Raw genomic sequence first — 23132 nt, forward strand, 5'->3', positions numbered from 1 at the left:
CCTGTGGCCAACCTGCGCTGCGCACGGCCAAAGGTCTTGGCTGCAAGGTCTGGCTGCAGGGTCAGGCCTTTCGACCAACCCCTACTGCACAAGCAGCGGGTTGGAATAATGTGTAGTAATTAAAATTACATTAAACCGTAGAAATTCACTGAAAAAAACCAACGGTTACAGGGACGTTATAGTTAGGTTCTGAATTTACTCGTACAAATTCAGCAGTTATAGTTAGAATTCTTTCAAGTAACTATAACTCGGCCCTAAGGTAACTATAACTCGCACCTTCACCATGCACATATTATGTCATCAATGAGATCTTGTATGGCATCTTTGATATCACTGCAACATTTGCAATACCATTATTGATAAGAAAACTGTGAAGGGTAAGGGCATGAGTTATAGTAACTGCTGAATTTCTGTGGTTTTGTACGAGCAAATTCTGAACCTGACTATAACATCCCTGTAACCTTTGGTTTTGTCAGTGAGTATGCAGATAGATAGATAGATAGATAGATAGATAGATAGATAGATAGATAGATAGATAGATAGATAGATAGATAGATAGATAGATAGATCTTCATTATAAACAGAGTGCTTTTGTTGGGCATTCACATAATGGCTGTGGTGTAGGTAGAGGGTTATCCAGGCCTGCTATTGTTATACATTCAGTTATCTTATGGGACAGAAATTGGCTGATATTTGTCAAAAGCTGGTTGGTTAGTCCAGAGTAGTACTCGTTGTAATGTTAGTTGGTGGTTTCATGTTGATAGCTTGCTAATACATTACTTACGGGCAGATTTCCAGGTTGGTATCCAGGCATACCCATTCCTCCCTAGGAAGAAGAGAGCACAATGACAATAAATCCCACATCAGCTCCGTATATCATCTCAATACTTCCCTAACTGACATATTACCACATACTTCCTATATAGCATAACCCACTGTTGCACACTTGAATGTCTGTTTTGTGAAAGGGTGGCCATAAGTTACTGTTCTGTTGACTTTCCTTCCATAGTATAGGGTCAAAAAGTACTTGTATGGTTTGGATGGCATTGCTTCTACTCTACGTTTTCTGTCCTGTCATTTCCACCAGTTGGCTCGACAACCTCTGTGTCCACCAGAGGTGCTCCATGATTTGATGACATTCAGTAGCACAGAACACAAAGTGTATATTCATAATCAGGAGTGACAACTGCTGTCTCATGCCAGGTGATAGGTAGCCAGTTGATTGTAAGACAAAGTACACAAGCTATTTATATATAACCCTGGTGAGGTGTGCGGCTGGGCAAGTGAAAGGCTACCATCCCACCACTGTCTGAAAGATGCCCATCACCATAAAGCAGCTCTACTGCCCGCAGAATAAGCACTGTGGGGCATATTTATACTCCGTTTGTGCCGGAATTGTTTCGTTTTTTTTTACGCAATTCCGACGCAAAACTAACTCCATATTTATACTTTGGCGTTAGACGCATCTAGCGCCAAAGTCCATGGAGTTAGCATCATTTTTTAGCGTGGACACCTACTTTGCGTTAATTATATGCAAGGTAGGCGTTCCCGTCTAAAAAATAGACTCCGAGGCATGTGCGTCGGATTTATACTCCCGGGCAAAATTCACGCCCGGGAGTGGGCGGGTCAAAAAAAATGACGTACGCCCGCTTTTGCGCCGTTTTTTAGCGCCTGCAAAAGGCAGGCGTTAAGGGACCTGTGGGCTCTGAAGGAGCCCAGAGGTGCCCTCCCATGCCCCCAGGGACACCCCCTGTCACCCTTGCCCACCCCAGGAGGACACCCAAGGCTGGAGGGACCCATCCCAGGGACATTAAGGTAAGTTCAGGTAAGTTTTTTTTTTTTTTTTTTTTTTTTTGTGGCATAGGGAGGCCTGATTTGTGCCCCCCTACATGCCACTATGCCCAATGACCATGCCCAGGGGACAGAAGTCCCCTGGGCATGGCCATTGGGCAGGGGGGCATGACTCCTGTCTTTGCTAAGACAGGAGTCATTTCTATGGGGGTTGGGAGTGAAAAAAAAATGGCGCAAATCGGGTTGAGGCGAAAAAATTGCCTCAACCTGACTTGCCCCATTTCTTGACGCCCAAGCCCCATATCCCCCTACGCCGGCGCTGCCTGGTGTACGTCGTTTTTTTTAACGCACACCAGACGGCACCGGCGGCTAACGCCGGCTAACGTCATTCAATAAATACGGCGCCCGCATGGCGCTTCAGAATGGCGTTAGCCGGCGCTAATTTTTTTGACGCAAAACTGCGTTAGCGCAGTTTTGCGTCAAAAAGTATAAATATGGGCCTGTATATTGAGTAGGTGTGCATGTTAATGTATTACACAAATGTGGTGCAACTTGTCGAGAGTGGCGTGAGAGGTGCACAGAAGGGCATTTCCCCTGTAGATTACCTGCCCTTCCTTATGAATGCATCAGCTTGCAAAGCAAAACCATATGGATGCAATCTGCATTGCATTGGTGATGTGATGTCACCTCCTTCACCCTTTTCTGAGAAAGCCTGGGAAAAGAGCAGACATCTTGAGAAGATGAAATGTGTCCTCATCAGAAGAGTTCTTACATTTTAAAAGTAGCTTAGACTTTAGCTAACTCTGACCTCCTGATGTGTCCCAAAGTGGAATAAAAAGTGGTCCCGTGTAACAGTAGCTGAACTTTTGAAAAATGTCTGCTACACCAGAAAAGAGGCCCGTCTAATAATAGAAAAGGCTCAGAATGTTGCTGTCTTCCATATTGCTAGGAACAAGCATTGAACTCAGTCATCTGAGCGATATGTGAGGAGATGCAATGTTTTAACATAATGCTGAAAAGCACGCTAGATGCTTTGGAAGAATCCCTGATAAAATAAGATGGACATGCTCCAGGTATGACATCAACCACTGGGAATCCCTCAGAGAAAGCATGATTAACTTCAACTCTCATGAAAAGATACAGTTTGAGGAGCATCTTGTGTTTTTTGGGGAGTTAGCAAACTGGGAAGTTGTGTGGAGACACACAGCACAAGTTAAGGTCAAGAGGATTCATGAAAACGGATAAAGCAGCTGAGTTGGAAATAGGATTGAGGAAGTCTGAGAGCCCAAACATTAGAGGGCCACAAGTGCACTTAACTAGCAGGACAGCAAACTAAAATCAAGTCAACTCCCTAGAAAACTGACCATACACTTCCAGTGTGTTGATATCCTGCACATGGCACATGAATGGCTGCCCATTTGTTAATGGAAACCCTGCAGGGCACGATGTCTCACATCTCACGCTTTATAGCTGAAAGACTAGGTCGAGGCAGTTGGATTAATACTACTGGAGGTAAGTGACCAAGCCACATGTCTCATGCGCTCACCACTAGTGGTCATGTAGAGTGGATGCTTTGCATAGCACCTTGATACATCGCTAATACCAGGCTAGCTCTTACAGCTTTTACCAGTATTACACCCTGATATGTTTTGTTGAATTGCCAAGGTTAGAACTTTTTGCCCTGAGAGACTGATCTTTTACTACATCCAATTATGCCTACAAGCACTAAACCTATAGATGTTGTCTGTGCTAGATGGTGATGGTTTGTTGGACTACTAGATTAGGTAGCATAGACTAGATTCACATAGTATTGTTTACTAGATGGTTTACTACAAGATTATCAAACATAGGTTTAAGAAGAGTGATCCATGTCTGATTTGCAGCATAACTACTGACTATGTAAATGAGTAATTGTGCATAAACGTAATTTGTGTATATCCTGATATCCAGGGTGGATCTGGCCTGTTTGGAATTATATTGAACACACCTGGTGTTCACTCTAAGTTACTTAAATAATAGCTTACCATTTCATTTAACCACTTTGATAAATGCTGAACATTCCATATCCTTGGTGTGTTTTGTAGTCTGTGTATGTATCTTTATTGTATGCATTTTTCCATTCCTCTGAGCGAGTATGCTTGTCTAGAGTCTCGGTCAGATTATCAAAGGTCCTCATAAAAGCCCTAATCTGACCTCTACATAGATACTCTAGTAGTTAATATACTATACCTTCGTAAAACATCTGTGATTGTGCTAGGCTGTGGCTTACAGCACCTGCCTACTCTGAAAATATTTCTGATCTGTTCCAGTAGAATTATTTTCAGTTGTCTGCTCTGTATTGTCATCAATTGTCTGATCTTTTTACCTCTGTTGCTGGTAGCTCTGTGTAGATTAAGGGGCGGAATGTGCACACTGTGACCTGAAGCACTACTTGAGAAAAGTACTTGCATTTTGCTATGAGGTCTGTGGGTTAACGCGATGACCTTCATGGAGTCCAAAGAGACACCGTAAGAGAAGCCATAGTTAGTTCTGCTACATATGCATGTTCTTGGACCTAGACCACATCAACATGGTCCCCTGGACGATTGGCATAGTAGCCCTGGGAGCATCCTTGGCTAGTATGATGGTTGTTAAAACTAACTGGTCCTAGTCCAAACCGGATAAGGCCATGCTGTTAATCTGCAGATTGCAGAGCCAAAGTCTATTGAAGCTGAAATGGAGCCATGGTTTTTCAGAGATTTAGAACTGTGGCAGAAAACGTGTGCTGTTATCATGGCTACATAAAGGCCCGGATCATTCTTGTTCAGAGATAAGGCTGCTGAGCTGACACTTGTTGCAGACATGGCTGGTACAATGGTTGCTAACACCGGCTGGTTCTTCTCGAAGCTGGAGAAAGCCACCCTGGAGCATCTACAGAATGCAAAGCTGAAGTCCATTGGAGCAAAATTAAGCCACTGTCCTTTAGAGTCGCAGAACTGTGGCAGAAAACTAGTGCTGTCATCATGGCTGTATGGAGGCCCGAATGATTTTTATCTAGAGAGGAGGGTGCTGAGCTGTCCTCTGTCAAGTCCCTGTTGGAACGGCTTGGCATCCCTCTCTATGCTGTTGTGGAGGAGATTATTGGGACTGACGTCAGGGCTTCAAGAAGTATGCCAAAGGGGAGTCTCCCTTGAGAAATGTTTCTCTGGCCCTTTTATGTGTGAAATAACCTCAAGCTTTGTTCACCTGGGCAAGTTGAAAAATTGGCAGAGGAAAGCAGGGCATTGTCTTGGAGCATCAGGAGATCAAAGCCAGAGACAAAGTTAACATCACCGCCGTCTTGAAGCTGCTGAAAAGATACCACAACCAGGCACTTCCAAATTGTAAATACTCATGTTTAACATAAGAAAGTACCTTAAGCACAGTCTGTGCAGTACTACTCCTCTATTCAAATTCAGTATTTTGTTAAGCCGTTAACAGCAAATATCAGTAGGCTGAAAAAGGAACTTAGTTATTGGAGTGGAATTTGGTGCTGAGGTTCTTTCAGGCACCAGCTTACCCTAGATGCTGTTCCTCTTTCCACCGTACTAATGAAAGCTGGAGTATAAAAACTTGAGGACTTGGGCTGGGTGGTCATAGAGTATAAAAGGAAAGGCAAAAAGGGATGCTGGTGTATGGTCAACTCTGTTAATTGCATTGGAAATCAATAACTGCCAATAAAGCTTATTCCTTAAAAATGTATGCTGTCTGGTTGTTTCCTCCTCACTGCAATATGATTTTTTTATGGTAATGTTTCTGTGAATCTGTTTTAAAATTGTGTTCGATGAGGCTGATTGTGTCTGGCTGGTCACTTGGCAATTGTCTCTGGATGGACTGTCATCAACTGACAGTTCTTTGGTTGTGCAGGCCAGTGGCCTTATTGTATTGCATATGGTTGTGTACTCATTGTTTTTTCTTTTCTTGCTCATTGTCTCCAATTGGTTGTTCTCTCTATTGCTCCTATGTGGTTGCCCAGGGATTGTGTTTATTGCGATTCTCTATGTTTCCTTGGCTGCTCTTGTTGTCCTGCACCAGCTGCCTTGTGTGTTACCTAAGGTTAGGTTGGTCTGCTAGTTCCCTTTGCCTCCCCACAGGTTTCTCTATGGTACTTACTGGCATCCCTCCGGGCATTCCTCCTGGCATCCCTCCGGGCATTCCTCCTGGCATTCCTCCGGGCATTCCTCCTGGATAGTATTGAGGAGGCTGCCCCATCCCCTGAAAATAAACAATATAAAATAGTTTGCAACCACTCCTCTCTCATTATGCATTTCTTTATGATATTTGCCTCCATCATCCTTCCTTTTCAGTTATTTTGCTAGTTACACTTTCATATGACACAGTTCTACCCGCATAAATATAAAACACACAATCTGTTCTCCTTCTATAAGCACTGCCTTTTCTGAAAATTACAGAAAAATGCCTGAATGCCTTTTTAGAGTATGGGGCACCATTTGTGCCCTCTCTACTGCTCTCTATTCCAACCCCTTTAACAAAATTGCCTTCATCTATCCAATACATTCTCCATCCCATGTCCGTTTCCTTTCCTTTATTCCCTCACCACATGCTCCCTTTCCTGCCATCCACCACTCTCTATTCCATGCTGTAATAATATCTGTATTTAACCACTGCTTCATCTTGACCACCGACTCCACTTTGTGCTTAACTTAGCTTCAAACACTGTCACATTGGTGGTGCAGGTATTTTTCCACGCTCAACTTATGCAACATGTTTTTCGCTCATGTTTTCACTCTTCTTGCTCTTTCTCACCAAGGGCAGGGACATAACATGGAGGAGTGAGGGAAAGATAAGGATGTATCAGAAAATTGTTTATGGTCGAGTAGGGAACAGCTCGGTCTTGGGAGCGCACCTTGGGATGTGGCCAATCTCTAAACGTGCTTTTTCAACACGGATCTGGTACGGCCAGCGATTGAACGGCAACTTACTGGACGGGAGAGGGTAGTTTCTAGAAATCTCCTCTCTTGTTTAAGGTATTTAAGAGGGAAGCTTGATGACTCGAGTTAAACATTACCCATTCCGGGAAAGGGACGTCTTTGCCCGGTTCCCATTTAGGGTCATTTTCTCTCTTTCGGCAGTCGTCTGGGTTCCCGACTTGATTTGGCAAAGAGATATTTTTAGCTTTGCATTGTGAATGAATATATAATCACTGTATATGTAGATATATTATCCATGATTGAAGTAGTGTATTTTCATTGTTTGTTTCTATGATCATTATTATTCTACTGCTGTGATTATTTTTGGAAGTGCACTTGTGTGCTGCGTTTGACATTCAACATATACACCTTCCCTGTACGAACCTTAAGAAGTGCCTTAATAAATTAATCACTCAGACTAAGAGCTTTGCATTGTTAGAATTCCTTTTATTCCTGTTTCCTCTCAGTCTGAAGTACAAGAAAAATACATGCCCCTTATCTGCCTTTTATCTTCTTATTTTCTACTGCCTTTGCCACCCTCTCCCTTTTCCCATGCCCCTTTTCTGCACTTCCTTCTTTTGATACTGGGCCACCATTTCCACCACTTACTCTCTCAATCCTATGCTTTCTTTCCCTTCCTTACCCCACTCTGAGTCATAAGACCCCTTTCCCACAATTCACCCTTATTGATCCCACACCCCTTTCCTTCTACTCACCATGCCCATTCCACCCATGTTGCCTTGGAATCCTCCTCCTCCTCCAATGAAGTTGATGGACTGGATGGTGACATCTCCTTCGACCTGCAGACACTCTACACGCTCTAGCGGAATCCTGTGCCGGAACTCGTACAAGGGTGCCCCGTTCACATTCACCTATGACAGGAGGCATATGCTTAGCTCATCAAGGGATAAGCACAAAGTAAGAGTGGTTAAGAATTTAAAGGTCATCATACTTGAATGGCACAGGGGCCGAACTTATCTTCATTCTAAATAAATCTAAGCCTGTGACTACCTTATCCCAAAGATGTCCATGTTCACATAGTGATTGCAAGTATGCTAAAACAAAAACCCACCTTGTAAACCTGAAAAATAAACTATGGCATTTAGTCTCTAACAACCCTTAATTTGTACAGGTGATGGGCACACCCACTCTATTGAGGACCAAGATATATTCGTTATCACCAGTCTTTGACCCAGAGTGAGAGACAAAAAATCCAAAAAGGGAGAAAGGAGGCAGATAAGAATAGGAAAATAGTGACAAATAGAGATGGAATTGATTAAAAAGATATTGAGGAAAAGAGTGAGAAAAAGAGGCAGGAAGTGTAGGACTGTGAAGGAAAGAGGCATGACTTGGAATCAAGACTTGGCAGCCTTGGCATTTGCCAACCCTGGCATTTGGCAGCATTAGTGGTAAGCTGTCAAGAAAATATTGGAACCAAGTGTAATTTCCCTCTAACTATGAGGGATACTTGACGGACATAAGTGACAGGATCTTGAAGGACCATGTCAAAGTTACACAAGGCAAATATTGGTGCAAGCAGGCTTGAGATCACTCAGCTGTGCCTCAAAAACAGGCCTTCCCCAGCATAAATGTGCATATCCACGCAGTGACTGCCATTCAGAATAGAAGGTTTTGTATCACATGGAACAGAATATTCCAAGTTTGTGCCACCTGCATTGTTCTGAGGTCCTTGTAGGGATGCCTTGCTCCCCAAGCAATTCAAGTATAAATTTGCAAATTATATATAATCCCTAATACTGACAGTTTTGGTATCAAACAATTAGTTCTATTGAGGAAGGTAGAAATTACAGTGAATGCTTCTTTGTTCCAATGTTCACTGTGTGGCTACTAAACCACAGGAGGCTGGCTTGTGAGGCCAAAGTGAAGATTTCTGTGTCCAGCCCCTTACCTGGTAGAAGTCATTGTTAATAATGAAGACCAGCTCAAAGTGCTCCCCCTTCCGGAAAGGCATCTCATGCTTTTTCTCTTCTGAACACCAGGAACCACCCTGGAAGCTGTTGAAGACTATTTTGTCCCTTCCATCAAAGCGCGGGTTGAAGTGGAAGGCGATGTCAGCCCCATCGTATGACCCACACAGGAAATTCACATGAAACCTATAGGAGGCAAAGGTAGAGCATGAACCATCGATCTAATTGTCACTATTTAAAGGTATCCATTTTGACACACACAGCCTCAAGACTATATGAATGTTGAAAAAAGGGACACAATATGCAGTTCTGTGCATGTGCTTAAATAGTCTGGTGTAGAGAAGATGATACATTTAGCTGAGTTGTGGGAATCTGGCACCTTGATTACTGTTAGTTAGGTGGTGATTTAGTGTGGCTGGCAAGTGCGATTGGGATGCCACTTGCGAAATCTAAAGGTTGGATCTTTAGCCCTGATTTAGTAAATAGCTCTTCACCTCACATCCTTCCAATCAGTACTTTAAAAACAGTCTTTACTACACAAACAGAGCATACTCCCAATACCTCTAAATCAAGGTTTCATTGGATAGCTGAAAGCACTTTCCACTCAAATATATCCTATCTCCAAAAGGACCTAGATACAACTGCAAATGAACATTCTCAGATATCACATGCTAGATAGAACTATTACACCGTTGTGTCCACAAGATCACACCAACCAAAGCCATAGAATTGGCAAAACAGTTCCAACCAACAACTTTCTTGCACCACACCACGACACACAACCACTCCATTTAGACTAAGTTAAATATACCATGTCATCATATGCACGCTGCACATCAGAATTACCTCCCACAATTGTGATGCTTATATTTAAAGCACTTTTGGTTCATCAAGCAATGGACTCCAATCACCCAAGCCAGGAAAAATAGAAAAGTCCATTGACACAACCATCCATACTAATAATTTCATTTTGACTCTACGAACTATATTTACTGCTTATTAAAATACATACTGAACAAACTCTACAAATCACCCACACGCAAACTCCAGCAAATAGACACAATTGTTTGACTGCACTCTCAGTTCTCCTTGAAATGGTACCTAGACAAGGAATGCATTATTGTGTCATGAAGATGCTATTGAGAACCATATAAATGCCAATAATATGACAACATACAGCACTGTCTGCAGGTTTGTGACAGGCCTGTGATCAAACATTTGGTGCATGTAAAAGCAACCTATAAATACATGAAATTATATTGTAGGCCCAGCCAGTGTTGCCACACTCAGTGCAGTGTGGTTTGATGTGTGGTGGCACTAGCCAGGTGTGCCAGATGCAGGTCCTCAGGTCCAGTATGTGGTGAGATTGTTTCTCACAGTATGTAGCATCAATGTTCCATATTAGGTGCAGTGTGAAGTGCAATGTTAGCCACCTCCCAGTGTCAGCGTAGGCCCAAGCAGTATTTATTTGATGTCAGCCCTCTTCTATCAGATGGCATGGAAGCAACTCTCTTGTGAAGCTCTATGAAAAGATAGGCAATGGTAACCCTCTCCAGATATATGTATGTGATGGAGGAGTTTAGAATTGAACAAAATATCTACTTGTCCGTGGGACAAGGGGCAGGTTGATTGATAAATCTACTTGTCCTGCAAAAAAAATCTACTTGTCCCTTTGTTGCCACGCAGTGCACTGATAAATTATGGCAGCAGTCTCATTTTGTAAGAGCTTTGATAATAGCCTCTCTGATTATACCAGGGCTAATACTATAGTAGGGCTTGAATATTAGCAATTTCAAGCCCTACTGAAGCAATTTCCTTTTTTTGCCACCTTTCCGCAGATCTACATACCGGGGCTAGAGGACACAGTAAGCAATAGTTCCAGGGCTTGAATGCCTTTGAGTCTGTGCAAACCTACTAACTTTTAGGATTTTCACCAGCCCTTCTTCTAACTTTTCTCATACTGACAAAGATAGGAAATTTCCTCATTACAAGGACAGAAGCAGACGTTCTTCCAAGGTGGCAAAAAAGTGGTTGGAGGAAAATTTAACTTGTCTATGCACAATAGATTTTTGCATGAGCAAATCTACACATGCAAATTCACTCGTGCTAAAATACAGTTCACAAATGTTTTCTAGGGGTACAATTTCCTGGTCTACTTCTGTAAATTCTTGTCACGAAAGCTACGTATGCAAGGATATCACCATGGGCACACTTTTTTGACTTTTTTAAAGAATTGGGCCCCTAATCAGGTCTGGCATTAACCAAGACATTCTGTTTCTATTAAAATTCTATTTCTACCTATTCAATCCATCTGCTGGCTTTACTGTAAGTGATAGCATTCTGTTCTCCCACAAGGAGCATATTGGCACACAAAGTAGTTTTGTTCAGTACCAGGAACCATTGTGGCAATGAGTGCTATTTGAGACCAAATGTATTTTTTTGATTTTTTTGCCAATGTTTGTTACAATGACGAGGACCTGACAGCTCCCACAACAATAAACTGTTACAAAAGCCATGTCACAACAAGATATGTATTGACAAAACCAAAAGACTGCCCACCAATGTTGGATCGGTTGGGTTTGCCCGTGCTTGTTTATTTTCATGTCTCCTATAATCTTGTTGAAATTGTTTACACGGATTTTCCATTATGAATATTTTTTTTAAAAATAATGCATATGGACTTTTTAAGCAGATATGGGGAGGTGGGGGCCTGTGGCATTAAAGTAATGACATTTTGCAAAACCCAACATTTCAACTTCTTGCATTTAACTGTGGAGAGTACTCTTTATATATATACACATATAGTCAAAGGTTTAATCATGCAGACCAGGGCAGACAAATCAGTAACAGGGAGCGTGCTCTCAACAGCATATAGAAAATTGTCACTTGGCTCTGACTACAGGTGAAAATCCATAACAATCCACTTCTGCAGGATCAGAGCAATCAGCGACTGCTTCCACAAGCTTGTTTCTGAATCAGGTTCATTAGCCAACTGTGGTTATTGTACATAGGATAATGTTCACATAACTGTCAGCTGTAACTATAGGGATGACGTTTTAATCATGGCTCGAGACAATCTATGGTCTTTGGCTGGGAGAGATGGCTGATGCCACGGAGGCCACATGTCTTATCACAGAACTTCCTGGATTGTTATCAGGTCACCATGACTACTCAGTCATATTACAGAACCACAATGTACAGTCACCCCGTCATACTGTGAGATCTGTATCAGTATTAGTAAATTGCATTTATAAGTAGGTAAACTGTGTAATACAACTTTTTGTGTGCATCCACACAAGTGTCAAAGCAAGCCTGACTGTGCAATGTATCCGCATACTTGTGAAGACATTTCTGTCTATTCAGGTGTGAGCTCCTGTGTATCACAGATGTGTATACATAGTTAGAGTGCAAATGTGTATGTATACTTGTGCAAACACATGATGTGAGCAAACCTACCACTGTCATAAGAATCCCTATTGAAAAACTGCCCATGACACCATGGGTGAGTGAGTCAGCAAGAAACTGCCTCTGTCTACACCACAGGGCCTGTATCAGTGCTCCCATACATAAGCCACCCAACATGATTTTGCTTCCTACATACGACCTTACAACTGGCATTGCATGAATGCCAGAATTTGATTCAAAGAAAAATTGTTTGTTACAAGTTGATGGGTCTATGGTGCACAGTGCTGCTCCCCGTTACCTATCCAGCATCCCATTTCTTTGATATTGGTGCATAACAAAAGACAGACAGAAAGTATTAACTCCACCTTCATGGCAAAAATCTGGTTTAACAAGAAGTGTGGAAAAAACAAACTGTAAGTCAAGTGCAAGTTACCTGTTAATGTGATGTGGAATTGTGCCCTGGATATAGACAGACATCCCTGTTCGAAGACCTCCAGAGATGGGGTTCATAAAGGGAATGGGCTAAAATGGAAATAAAAACATTAATCAATGTCACTAAGACCACTACAAAAAGTTAAACAAAGTACTTTACATAACAACAATGCTCCTAGATCATGGTCTTTTTCAACTTAGCACCTATTAGAAAATGGCCAATGGAGAGTTCTTGTGACTCTAACTTGCTTTAATCTCAGTGCTGGTAAAATAATAACCGCTGATTCTGGTTAAAACTTATAGTTAAAGCCTGACATGCAAAGTTGGGTATCAGGCGTAGAAGAAAGTTATGGACTATGAGCACTAAAGAAACTATAGGAAATTAGTATACCTAGAATGACCTACCCATGGGCAGACACTAAAAGGGATAAAGGACTGAGAAGTCATTGCAGCTTAGGCCAGTCTTGTGTGCCAAACAAAAAGGTTGTATGGTAGAGCCAGTTGAATTAAGCATTAGTTCTAGAATATGATGAGGTATTCTTTTTTCAATAATATTGTGTTAGCACAGGATGGATAAAGATTATGCAAATGTTTACATTTGTTTTTCAAATATATAACATGAAATAGTGACACTCATGTTGGCCTACAATGGACACACAGAGGTCACTGCAATAAGAGTAGTAGGTGGTAAATCTTTCCCTAAATTGTTTTTTGTTACTTAGAACCATTTCTGAAATCATGAAATGGCTATCACATTATTCTAGAATTCAATACAAAAGCTCCAGGAGGTGCTCTACCACAATATGGAATATTTAATAATGTCCTTACAATATCAAGTGAAGGATATGGACTACCAAAATATAATCAAGGTAAGTATATACATATATATGTGTGTGTATGTATAGATGTATTACTCTCAATAAGACATGAAGATAAAAATATGAAATCTACGCCTACCTATGTATACTTTACCTTGATGATATTGTGGTAGTTGATGTCCTGCACTCAATTTTGTGTAGAACGCTATTTTGTCTCTCAACATTGCAATACATCACCCCAGAAAATATGACATTTCAACTCTTAAGTTGAATGTGATCCTTTATACATCAGCTGTTTCACACATATATTCATTCTACACCTGAATGTTCATAGAAACATTGTTAGAGGACACCTTGGAATAGAGTTGCCCTGACTTCAACAAAGTGCTAAAAAAGCCTACTGTAACTGATCTCTCTTTCTTTACCTTAGGGTTTACTGCACACAATGTAACAAAGTGTTAACACATCAGTCAAGGTGACTTGCACTACAAACAATTCAACAGTATTTCAGGCAAGTAATTTTCCAGGCTTCCATCAGGGCTGTACATATTACAAAATTCGTTTTTCAAGAAATGTGGAGGATTTGTCATAAACATTCCTCACTGTATAGTTTTTATCGACTGCGCTGATTCCCTTATGCTTTTGAACACTCTTAATTGTTCATACTAATACACACATTTTTTGTTTGTCTAATCATTAGGTCATAAAAAGTTTGCTTTGGTGCAGTAAATCAGCAATACATAGAACACAGTTATATTTTTATTTACAGTATCTTAATTCCTGGTCCAGCAAACCGAGCCAAACTTGTTGGTTTGACCAAAAAACATTAAAATGTAATAAACAATACTAATCTTCTAAACAGACTTTTGCCAAACTATTGACAAGATGCTTTAATGATAATCCAGTGGAGGCCACCATTGTACTTAGTTGTCCTAAGTAAAATATTTCTGAACACCAAAATAAAAATATATACATGTGTGTGTCTATATGTGTGTGTGTGTGTGTGTGTGTGTGTGTATATGTTTGTGAACATAAATCCCGATACATTAATATGCCCGTGGAGTGCTGTCTTTCCTTGAAACAGGAAAAAAGTGTGGAGAATTAGGCGAGGTAGCGTGCGCCATCTGATGAGCACCGCTGACGGTCAGGAGCAGGACCGGCACGCTAACTTGAAGTGTATATATATATATATCTATGTGTATATAGACAGACATACATACACACACATAGATTTATAAACATACATATATATTGTTAGAGCTTGTACACTTAAATTAAAATGTAACATTAATTTAACTGTAATTTAATTGTTAAGTAAAATTAATTTACTATTTTTTTTACATGGCTTTATTCTTTTTTGAAACATTGACAAAACAACGAGTAATTATTGGAGCGTTTTGGCCTGATGGATCATAATACAGAATAATGTGCAATCAATAACCCTGGTCATTACTGCACCAATAATAGTGATATGCACAGCAGCAAATAGAAACTATTGTCCCACATGTAAAATAACTTATCCAGTTAGGGAAAGTTAAGAAGTTGTCTGAGGATTGCACCCAGGAGGGATAAGATTCGCCTTCCAGCAATTTGTCTGACATTGCACAGCAGTCTTGGATATCATCAAGGAGTTTTTTTCATCCATTCATACCATTTTAATCCATATTTCCTTGGCTAACAACCACTCTCAGACATCATTAAACCACAGCTTCATTGAGGGACCTGTAGGTTGTATACAGTGTATCGTTATTCTATGTTTTGTTAGTAACCGTACCAGTGATGTGAACCAATATAAGATTTTTCTTATTTTGGTTTGGGATGGAAGCCCAATTTACAGTGTTTCAAACAGCAGTTGAACCTCAGTGATGGAATTGTGGTCAGAGACTTTGTCACCTAACTCCGATACTTGAAAATTAGCGGGCATAAACATATCATGCAAAGAAAGTCTTCTGCAGTCTCTCTCCATCTAGGACAACCCCCCGTTTGTGTTGGATATATCTCACTAAAGATATGTGGGGTTACGTAGGTGTGATGCATAATTTTAAATTGTAGCAAACAGAATCTAGTGTTGCTTGAAACCCCTTTATGATATCCTAGCACTCTCTCCCATTCTCGTTTAGTGACAGAGTAACCAATGTTGTGTCAATATTTAGGGCATATTTTCAGGGGATCATGTATCCTTTCTTATAATATCGCCTTGTAGGTGAATGAGACAGGTCAGCTCTAATTTTGAAGTCCTACAATGCCAATCCATGTGTGTGAATCTGGGGGTCATCCAAGAAACCCATTTCAGCATCTACACGCTGCTGCAGTCAGTTTGCAAATGTCAGAAATAGACCTAAGCCAATCCTGAATTTGTCCTTGGTTCCCCAAATGTGATAAACACCCCCCTTCCCCGCTCCCACATAGAGGTCTCCCTTCTCTCAACACCCACCCTCTTTCCAGCCTGCCATCTCCATTCTTCTTTTCAAACTGCTGAACCACGGATGGGACCGTCTCTCCATGGTATAAAAACAAAAGGGCCACCACTCAATACACAGTTGCAAAATCGTTCTCAGACATGTCCCCAGGTCTGGTGCACCACTTCCAACTGTCTTGGGAGTAGCAGCCCACCAGACGTGTCCTCCACCCGTTGGGGGCTCCGCTATCCACAGCAAGAGCTGCTGCAGGCGAGAAGCCATGTAGTAGTATCCAAAATCTGAAAGTGACTAGCAGCCCTCTTCATACGGGGTTTAAGCGCACCTAGTTTAATCCTAGGGTGTGCACCATCCTACAGTAATTTATGAAATTTGTATTAAGTAATCAAATGTAATTAATAAATAAGTATTTTCATGATTTTAATTGTATTAAATATCAAAGGAAGTAGCATAAGTTTTAGGGTTTACGGATGGAGGGTGAATGGGGTAGTAAGGTATTTTTCGAGTTCATGAATGAATAGTGTATGGGAGTAGTAAGGGGATTTGAGGGCTTACAGGTGGGTATTGTATAGGGGTAGCATGAAGTTTCTGGGGTTCAAAGATGGCTAGGATAAGGGGCAGTAACTGTTGTAGGGCTCAGACAAGAGTGGTGTACAGGGACAGCAGAGTTCAGGTATGGATGGTGTAGGGTAGTAATATAGGATAGATAGTAAGGAGCTTTAGGGTTCAGGATCGGTAATGCTTTTATAGTTCTGGGTTGGATAGTGTATAAGGATAGTAATTGTCTTTTAGGGTTCAATCTTGGGTAGAAAGGGATTTTTAGGGTTCAGGGATAAGTAGGGTATGGGATACTAAGTTGTTTTAGGGATCAGGGATGGGTAGTGAATGGGGCAGTTAGGTGTTTTACGGATCAGAGTTGAAAAGTTCATCTTAAATTATATACATTTAAATAAATTACATTAATACAGTTTTAAAAATAAATTACATTTAATGAACTATATTTAATATTAATTTAATTGAATTACTATATGACCTGTCTAAATATATTTAATTAAGCTATTACAAATCCATTAAAATCTAGATAGAAGCAGTACTTGCCTGCAAATTATAGTACTCCAAGTATTGAGTAACGCGGTGTAATAGAACTCCTGATGTAATCACCAGGATGTAACGACTCTCAGCGCAATCAACGGGGAAGCAACAGTGACATTCACAATGAGATAAACATGCTATTTTGACTGGACCTACTGTTGGTTAAACTAGTCCCTTAACTCTCCTCCATAAATGTATGTTTCAATCTGCAACGAGTTCTTTCCGTGACACGTTCAAGAGATACACGTCGCAGACGGATAGCGTGACAACAAGAGGTAAAGGGGGCTGAGACAAGAGAAACGATGTGGGAGATTACTGAAAAATAATCCTGAGAGGGTGGTGGATTACACATATGAAAGTGAACACAGCGGTTCGATCCACCACATGTCCAAAAAACAGATGGATACGGTGCATGGAAAAGACGTTTCATGGTATTTGCAGAGGGGCACAAGGAGGTCACGTCGGAATGCAAAAAGTCTGAAATTAGAAGATCGACAAACTGTCAGTAGATCCTGAATATATGAAACAAAGACTTGGACCTAAAGGACAGATAGTTATTATTATTATTATTCGTTGCACCGAGGTTCGCTAAGGATGCACAAGAGTTGTGAATTGAGCCCACGATGTGCACCAAAAGCAGAAGAGTATTTAATCGTCGTGAACAGTGTGCTCTGTCATAGCATGACAAATCCCACACATGTGTAGAGCTGGGATTAGAGTTGGGCGCCACTGAAAGCTCGAGCCCGAAGTGGGGATCTAGGTGCGAGTCTCGGCGTCAACTAAACATCCTGCGATTCGGGGTAATTCGATTCACCTCCCCATGCCTATAAACAATCTTGTGACCTTGTGTAGGGTAACTGGTGGCCATGTATAGTGCTCGGCCATCAGTTCCACTTCGAGTTGTATTTAGAAACTGCAGGCAAATAAACTAAGGGGTAAAAACAAACCCTTAACATAAAGAAAGGCGAACAGAAACGCGTTTTCCGCTGATTTGCACAAAGTGAAACCAGAAAGCCTGGATAAATGGCGGTTTCCTGATTAAGTTGTAGGATCCTAAGCAAATATTTATTTTTTTCAAAACTGTTTCCTTTGTTATCCTGAGGGAAAGCACTTTCAAATATGTGAGTTCACACTACCAGTTTTGCAAAACTATAACTTTTAGTAAGTGCTATAATGCACCTTATTATTGGCAAGGCTTTGACATGTTACAGAAATACACTTTTTTTTCAATTTTGAAGATACTTTATCATATTTTGCTTGGTTAGTTGTATGATTTACATATCAAATATTTTTAGGGCTTGGCTCGTGCACTGGCTCTAGGATGCGAGCCTGACCCTTGGCTGGGCTCTGCTTTGTTAATTTGGGCTCGCCCACCTGGATTTGAAAGAAATGTGCACCATTCACAGAGTATGTAACTATATTGAACATTACGTTTCTACTATATGAATTTTCTCCCCAGTTACTTTGCTCGATTGAAAACATTACATGTCACCTTGAGCAGGAAAGCAGTTTCCGATGACACCTAGTGTATCAGAAATCAATTTTCTGTGTAGTGCATTTCATACTCTTTGATGTGGAAGTATAATTAATAGTCTATATATTGAACTGGACTATAAATTACAAAAGGAAACTGATCATATTTCTTTTGGGCCTTCTTCTGAGCCCCCTATCTTCACTGTATCGACTACCAGAATAGTGAGCTTTAATTATGGTATTACAAAAATATCATTGCAAGAATAGCAACTACAAATATTTAGTCAGGGTCGCTTGAACTATGCAGCAGGGGAATACCAAATTATCTGGCAGGGCTGACTAAATTATGTTGCAAGAAAAGGCAAATGATGTGGCATCATGCTGCACATTTTAGGATAGTACTAATTAATGGTTTTGACATTTTTACACATGGTAGTACTGTATGGGCAAATATTTTACCTCATAACAATCATTTCAACGGCAAAATGCAGAAATAAGCAAATGAAAGATGACTAGTTAACTGTTGCGTAGGACCTTCCACTGTGCGCGAATACCTGTTGCTGCATTTTTAGTAACTTTTGATCCCTCCCTTCGAGCTAGAAACATATTTATTTGTTAAACTCTGCACATTATACAGGAAATTATGGATTACGAGGCAAATATACAATTATGCGAAAAAAGTTGTGGCTTCAGAATTGCAGAATTCCAGTAGCGAAGGCATGAGAAGTATAGTGATGGTGCTTATAGGTAACTACAGATTTACTATATTTAACTCCATTTTGACATACTTTAATGATATGAATATCACTACCGTTCAAAACTTTTAGGAGCCCAACTCAAACTTTTTGTGTGCTTCTAAATGAATTTGTAGTTTTTTTTTTTTTTTAAACTAAAGATTGCGGGCGACGGAAAACATTGTGCCTACTTCAAACGTGTAAGGGCTCAGCCTGAAATTGTGCAGCTCCGTGCACCTATTAGTTAAAAAAAACTCCTGTAGTGTCCTTTTTTACATTCGCAAATTTCTTTTGCAATGTTGGAAACCCACCATTAAGAAAGATTTTCCCCTTGGTAGATTCAGTCTGGAAAAGGGTGTAATAAAGGGGCGGAGCGAAATAATGAAATATACAGTGTGTAGCATTCATACATTTTTTTGCAAGTTATTTTTGACCTGAAATCACAAGAAAAACTACTATAATGAAATACGGAAGGAATTTCCTTTTCAGGGCGAGAACGTTAAGGGAACACACCCCTATTTCATGAAGGTGCAAGGGAAGAGGTTTCTCCATGAGAAAAAAAGTTTGATCTTGACAGGGAGGAATATGAAAGCATTCTGCGTAAATGCACATTTCCAACTGATCTATTGCGTATTATCCATCTAGAGTATCGTTTGCCCAGTATGCGTCATCCTGGAAACCTAGGACTGGTGTATATTTTCAATAGTAATTCTGGAATATATTGTGATTCCTAAAAGTTGGGAATCTACTCCAGCTACAGCGCAAAACCTACTGGAGTCGACCTCTCTCTTGTTTAAGCCCAGCTTTGTAAAGTGGGCCCAAGGCTGCTTCATTGGTGTTTAGCAGTAACCTCATTTTCAATGGCATCTCCTTCTGCTCACACCTTGGATTGGACACGGTTATGTGCGGTGGGGCGCTGGATTGACCAACGGAGGAGTAAGTATTATTTTTGGGATGTGTTTTAGTTCAGTGTCTCCCTCCCAGCTTTGGGGTGATTGTTCTCAGTGGCATCATACTGTAATGTGTTATAATCCATTATATAATTATCCATTTTATGTATACACAGACTCCCGCACACAAACACACATTGGGATTAATATTATCATTTACTTTTTTAATTAATGTTATGTTTTATATATCATTAAAATTGCATTCATTTTTCATTTGAAATTTAAAGAAAGACCTGGCTTGTAGAGATAGTTTACAGGGGGGACTTATTGTGCTATACAGCACAGGTCTCCCTATGCCCGCTCTGGGTATCAGCCAAGACGGGGCTGTGGCTTGTCATAGATCCTGCTTCTCATGTTACCATCTACCTCTTTACTTAATTCTAGAGCATTTTTCCGGGAGCAGACAATACCTTTTCGGCAGATTGGACATGTATAAAAAATGACATGGTTACAGTGGGAAATAAAATGAAGCCAACTGGTATTATCGACTAGGCCAGTGCTGTGTCAGGGCGTTATTAAACAAGCCCTTGTTGGTCAGAAACAAGGTGGCACCAGTCTGGCCCAGAAGCATCAGTCCCTTGCCAGGTGAGGACGTGACAAATCCTCCTAGGTTCAACACATCTTTTGCTTTTAAACGTGATGTACTTTATGTAGTAATCAATGACATTGAGGTCACGAAAACCAAAGAACGCCTGTTGACTGCGAGATGCTAAAACACACTGAGAGGTTTTGTACGAATGAAAGTGAGCATTGAACAATGTGCCAGCATTGCTATTCGTTCAAAATTGGCATTTCTCCTTAAAACGCTCAACAAAAGATGGTACCTAAGGACATAGGCAGGCGTGATGGTTATAAAGAAGGACATTTTGAAGGTTAGCATTTGTTGAATGGAGACTGGGAAATAAACAAACATGGAGATCACATGAATATGACAAATATAAATTAAGCTGTATTCTTGGCAACTCCGGCGTTTATTTTCATCTGTCTCTTTATAGTGTCAACTAATATTCTGGAAAAAAAACAATCTAGCAGGGGAACAAGAAATGGCGAGGTCACAGGGTTAACCACACATATCAAACAGGTTCTGCAGCTCATGCACCGTCAATTATTAACTAATAGATTAATCGCTCAAGGGACTCTTGCAAAGACTTTCAATATTTAAAATAATTTGTTGGGTGAACTAAGGCAGCCAGTGTAAATAGTACTTACTTTGCTAGATACATTATTGCTAAGCTTTTTGTCCAGTATACATTGAAATGTTGTTAAATACGTACAAATATAATTGAAGCACTACATTTTACATTTCTAATGCATGTTATAGAATCTGGGGCTACATTTTCCCTTTATTTATGACGTGATTTACTAATTGCAAAATTATTTTATTCTTTCTCGATTGCTCACGACCTGGTCAATCTTGGAGCCAGGAGTTACTCTGGGAATACTTTAAATTAAAATTAATCATAAAACTTTTTTTTTGTTTTGTACATCTGGCCATGACTTGCTGAAAACTATTTTGAAAGGGTGGGGAGATGGGGTGAAGACGCAGGGCAAGTGCAGCGGGTTGTGACAAAGGTAAACTTTAGAAGCCAGAAGTTCTTCGGTACTCACCGGGTTGTATATGGGCTGGTATCCTGGGGCGGGCATGAACGCCATCTCTGCTGCTTGGCCTGTTTGGTGCCTCTAGCTGGAATACAAAGATCCGTCTGCACAGAGAGCTTCTCAGGGCGGACCAGCCTTTTATATGCTGGCAGAGGTGGAGCTCTGCGTTGGTCAGGTGCACGTTTGCCTCTGACCTGCATGAGCTCACTGGGGTGCTTGGACACACCCCTCAGTCTCTTGCATGATGAATAGATGCTCACACACCTACTTTCTACTCTTTGGCTTCACCCAGTTTATATTCTACTAGCGTTGAGTTGCTCTTTATTAATATTCAGGCCTAAGGTCACCACCTTCAAATTTATGAAGAACGGAGAAACTGTTCTCACACTTAGGTGTCTCCTCTTACACTGCTGACCACGTGAACCATGCTTGGGAGTTCTGTTCAACTTTTCAAGGAAAAAGATGCTGCAAACTCTCATGCACAATTCTAAATGGACAAAGGTTCCAGCCTTTGAATGTCTATCCTTTCTGCGACAGTGTGGTTAATTTCGTGGACTCTTTTTCAGGTATTGCCACCACCATGGGGCACACCTAACCATTTTTCTCTCACATTCGTAAAAGTGGCCATTCAAGTTAGAAAGTCTGTTTCTGGAGCGTCTTGTTTAGTTCACTTCTGATTTTTTCTGGGGAACTGTTTGTGCCATGAAGGACATCACTCTCTTCACCTTGTAGGAGTCACTTACTAAGGGCCTGATTACAACTTTGGAGGACGGTGTTAATCCGTCCCAAATGTGACGGATATACCACCTACCGTATTACGAGTTCCATAGGATATAATAGACTCGTAATACGGTAGGTGGTATATCCGTCACATTTGGGACGGATTAACACCGTCCTCCAAAGTTGTAATCGGGCCCTAAGTCTTCCCACCACCGTCCTGCTCTGCGTCTTAGAGTGAGCCCTTGTTTCGTCCCTCTTCTCATTAATGTCTGTGGCCTCTGTGCACTGCATACACAGTGATTACCAGTGTAATACCTTCTTTAACAGTTTCCATTCTTGTTTGCAGCTTGTTGTGATTCTCCATATTCCAATATGTTAATGTTCATGTTCAATAAACCCCACAAGAGTGTCCTAGCAGGTATGATGTCATGCTTTGAGCTCTTGCTGGTGAGTTCAGTACATAACATGCGAATTACGCATTCTGATCCAGGAGGACCGATCAAGGTCGATAGTGCGCCGCAGGGAGTAGTAGAACCTTGAGATTTAAAAGCCCAGAGGCTATTTGTGGTGCGCTATATTTATGGGTAATATATTGCACAGGATGATCTGGTGAATGGACCACACACATTTGTAAGAATAGACCAAGAGGCTCCTGAATGCCACTTGAGATGCCTGAAAGACAAGCAGGTGTGATCCCAGGCAGCAGAGCTCTGTTCACGCAGTTGGGCATTGCCAGTCCCAATTGCTTTTTTTCCCTAGAATGTTCCAGGTTGGCCGTTTAAGGGCCTTTGTGTGGCCATAGCTTGTTGAGAAGGGTGGGGTTT

The 23132-nt window shown here is 40.9% G+C and overlaps 1 protein-coding gene across 2 annotated transcripts in view; it reads right to left on the reverse strand.

Moving 5' to 3' along the window:
• The window catches only part of LOC138259274 (galectin-4-like), a 30378-nt gene extending 8681 nt beyond the window's left edge, over window positions 1-21697 (reverse strand). The window contains exons 1-6 of one of the 2 annotated variants that reach the window (XM_069206890.1): window positions 21598-21697; window positions 12507-12595; window positions 8650-8854; window positions 7457-7612; window positions 5938-6024; window positions 785-817 (exon numbers count right to left, since the gene is read on the reverse strand). In XM_069206890.1, the coding sequence (XP_069062991.1) occupies window positions 785-817; window positions 5938-6024; window positions 7457-7612; window positions 8650-8854; window positions 12507-12595; window positions 21598-21642 (615 nt within the window). In that variant the 5' untranslated portion in view covers window positions 21643-21697. Of the gene's footprint in view, window positions 1-784; window positions 827-5922; window positions 6025-7456; window positions 7613-8649; window positions 8855-12506; window positions 12596-21597 lie in introns of both variants that reach the window. The other variant, XM_069206889.1, reaches the window with a different exon arrangement.
• Window positions 21698-23132: the final 1435 nt, after the last annotated feature.

The sequence above is a fragment of the Pleurodeles waltl genome, chromosome 9, assembly GCF_031143425.1.
Source record: "Pleurodeles waltl isolate 20211129_DDA chromosome 9, aPleWal1.hap1.20221129, whole genome shotgun sequence".
NCBI lineage: Eukaryota > Metazoa > Chordata > Amphibia > Caudata > Salamandridae > Pleurodeles > Pleurodeles waltl.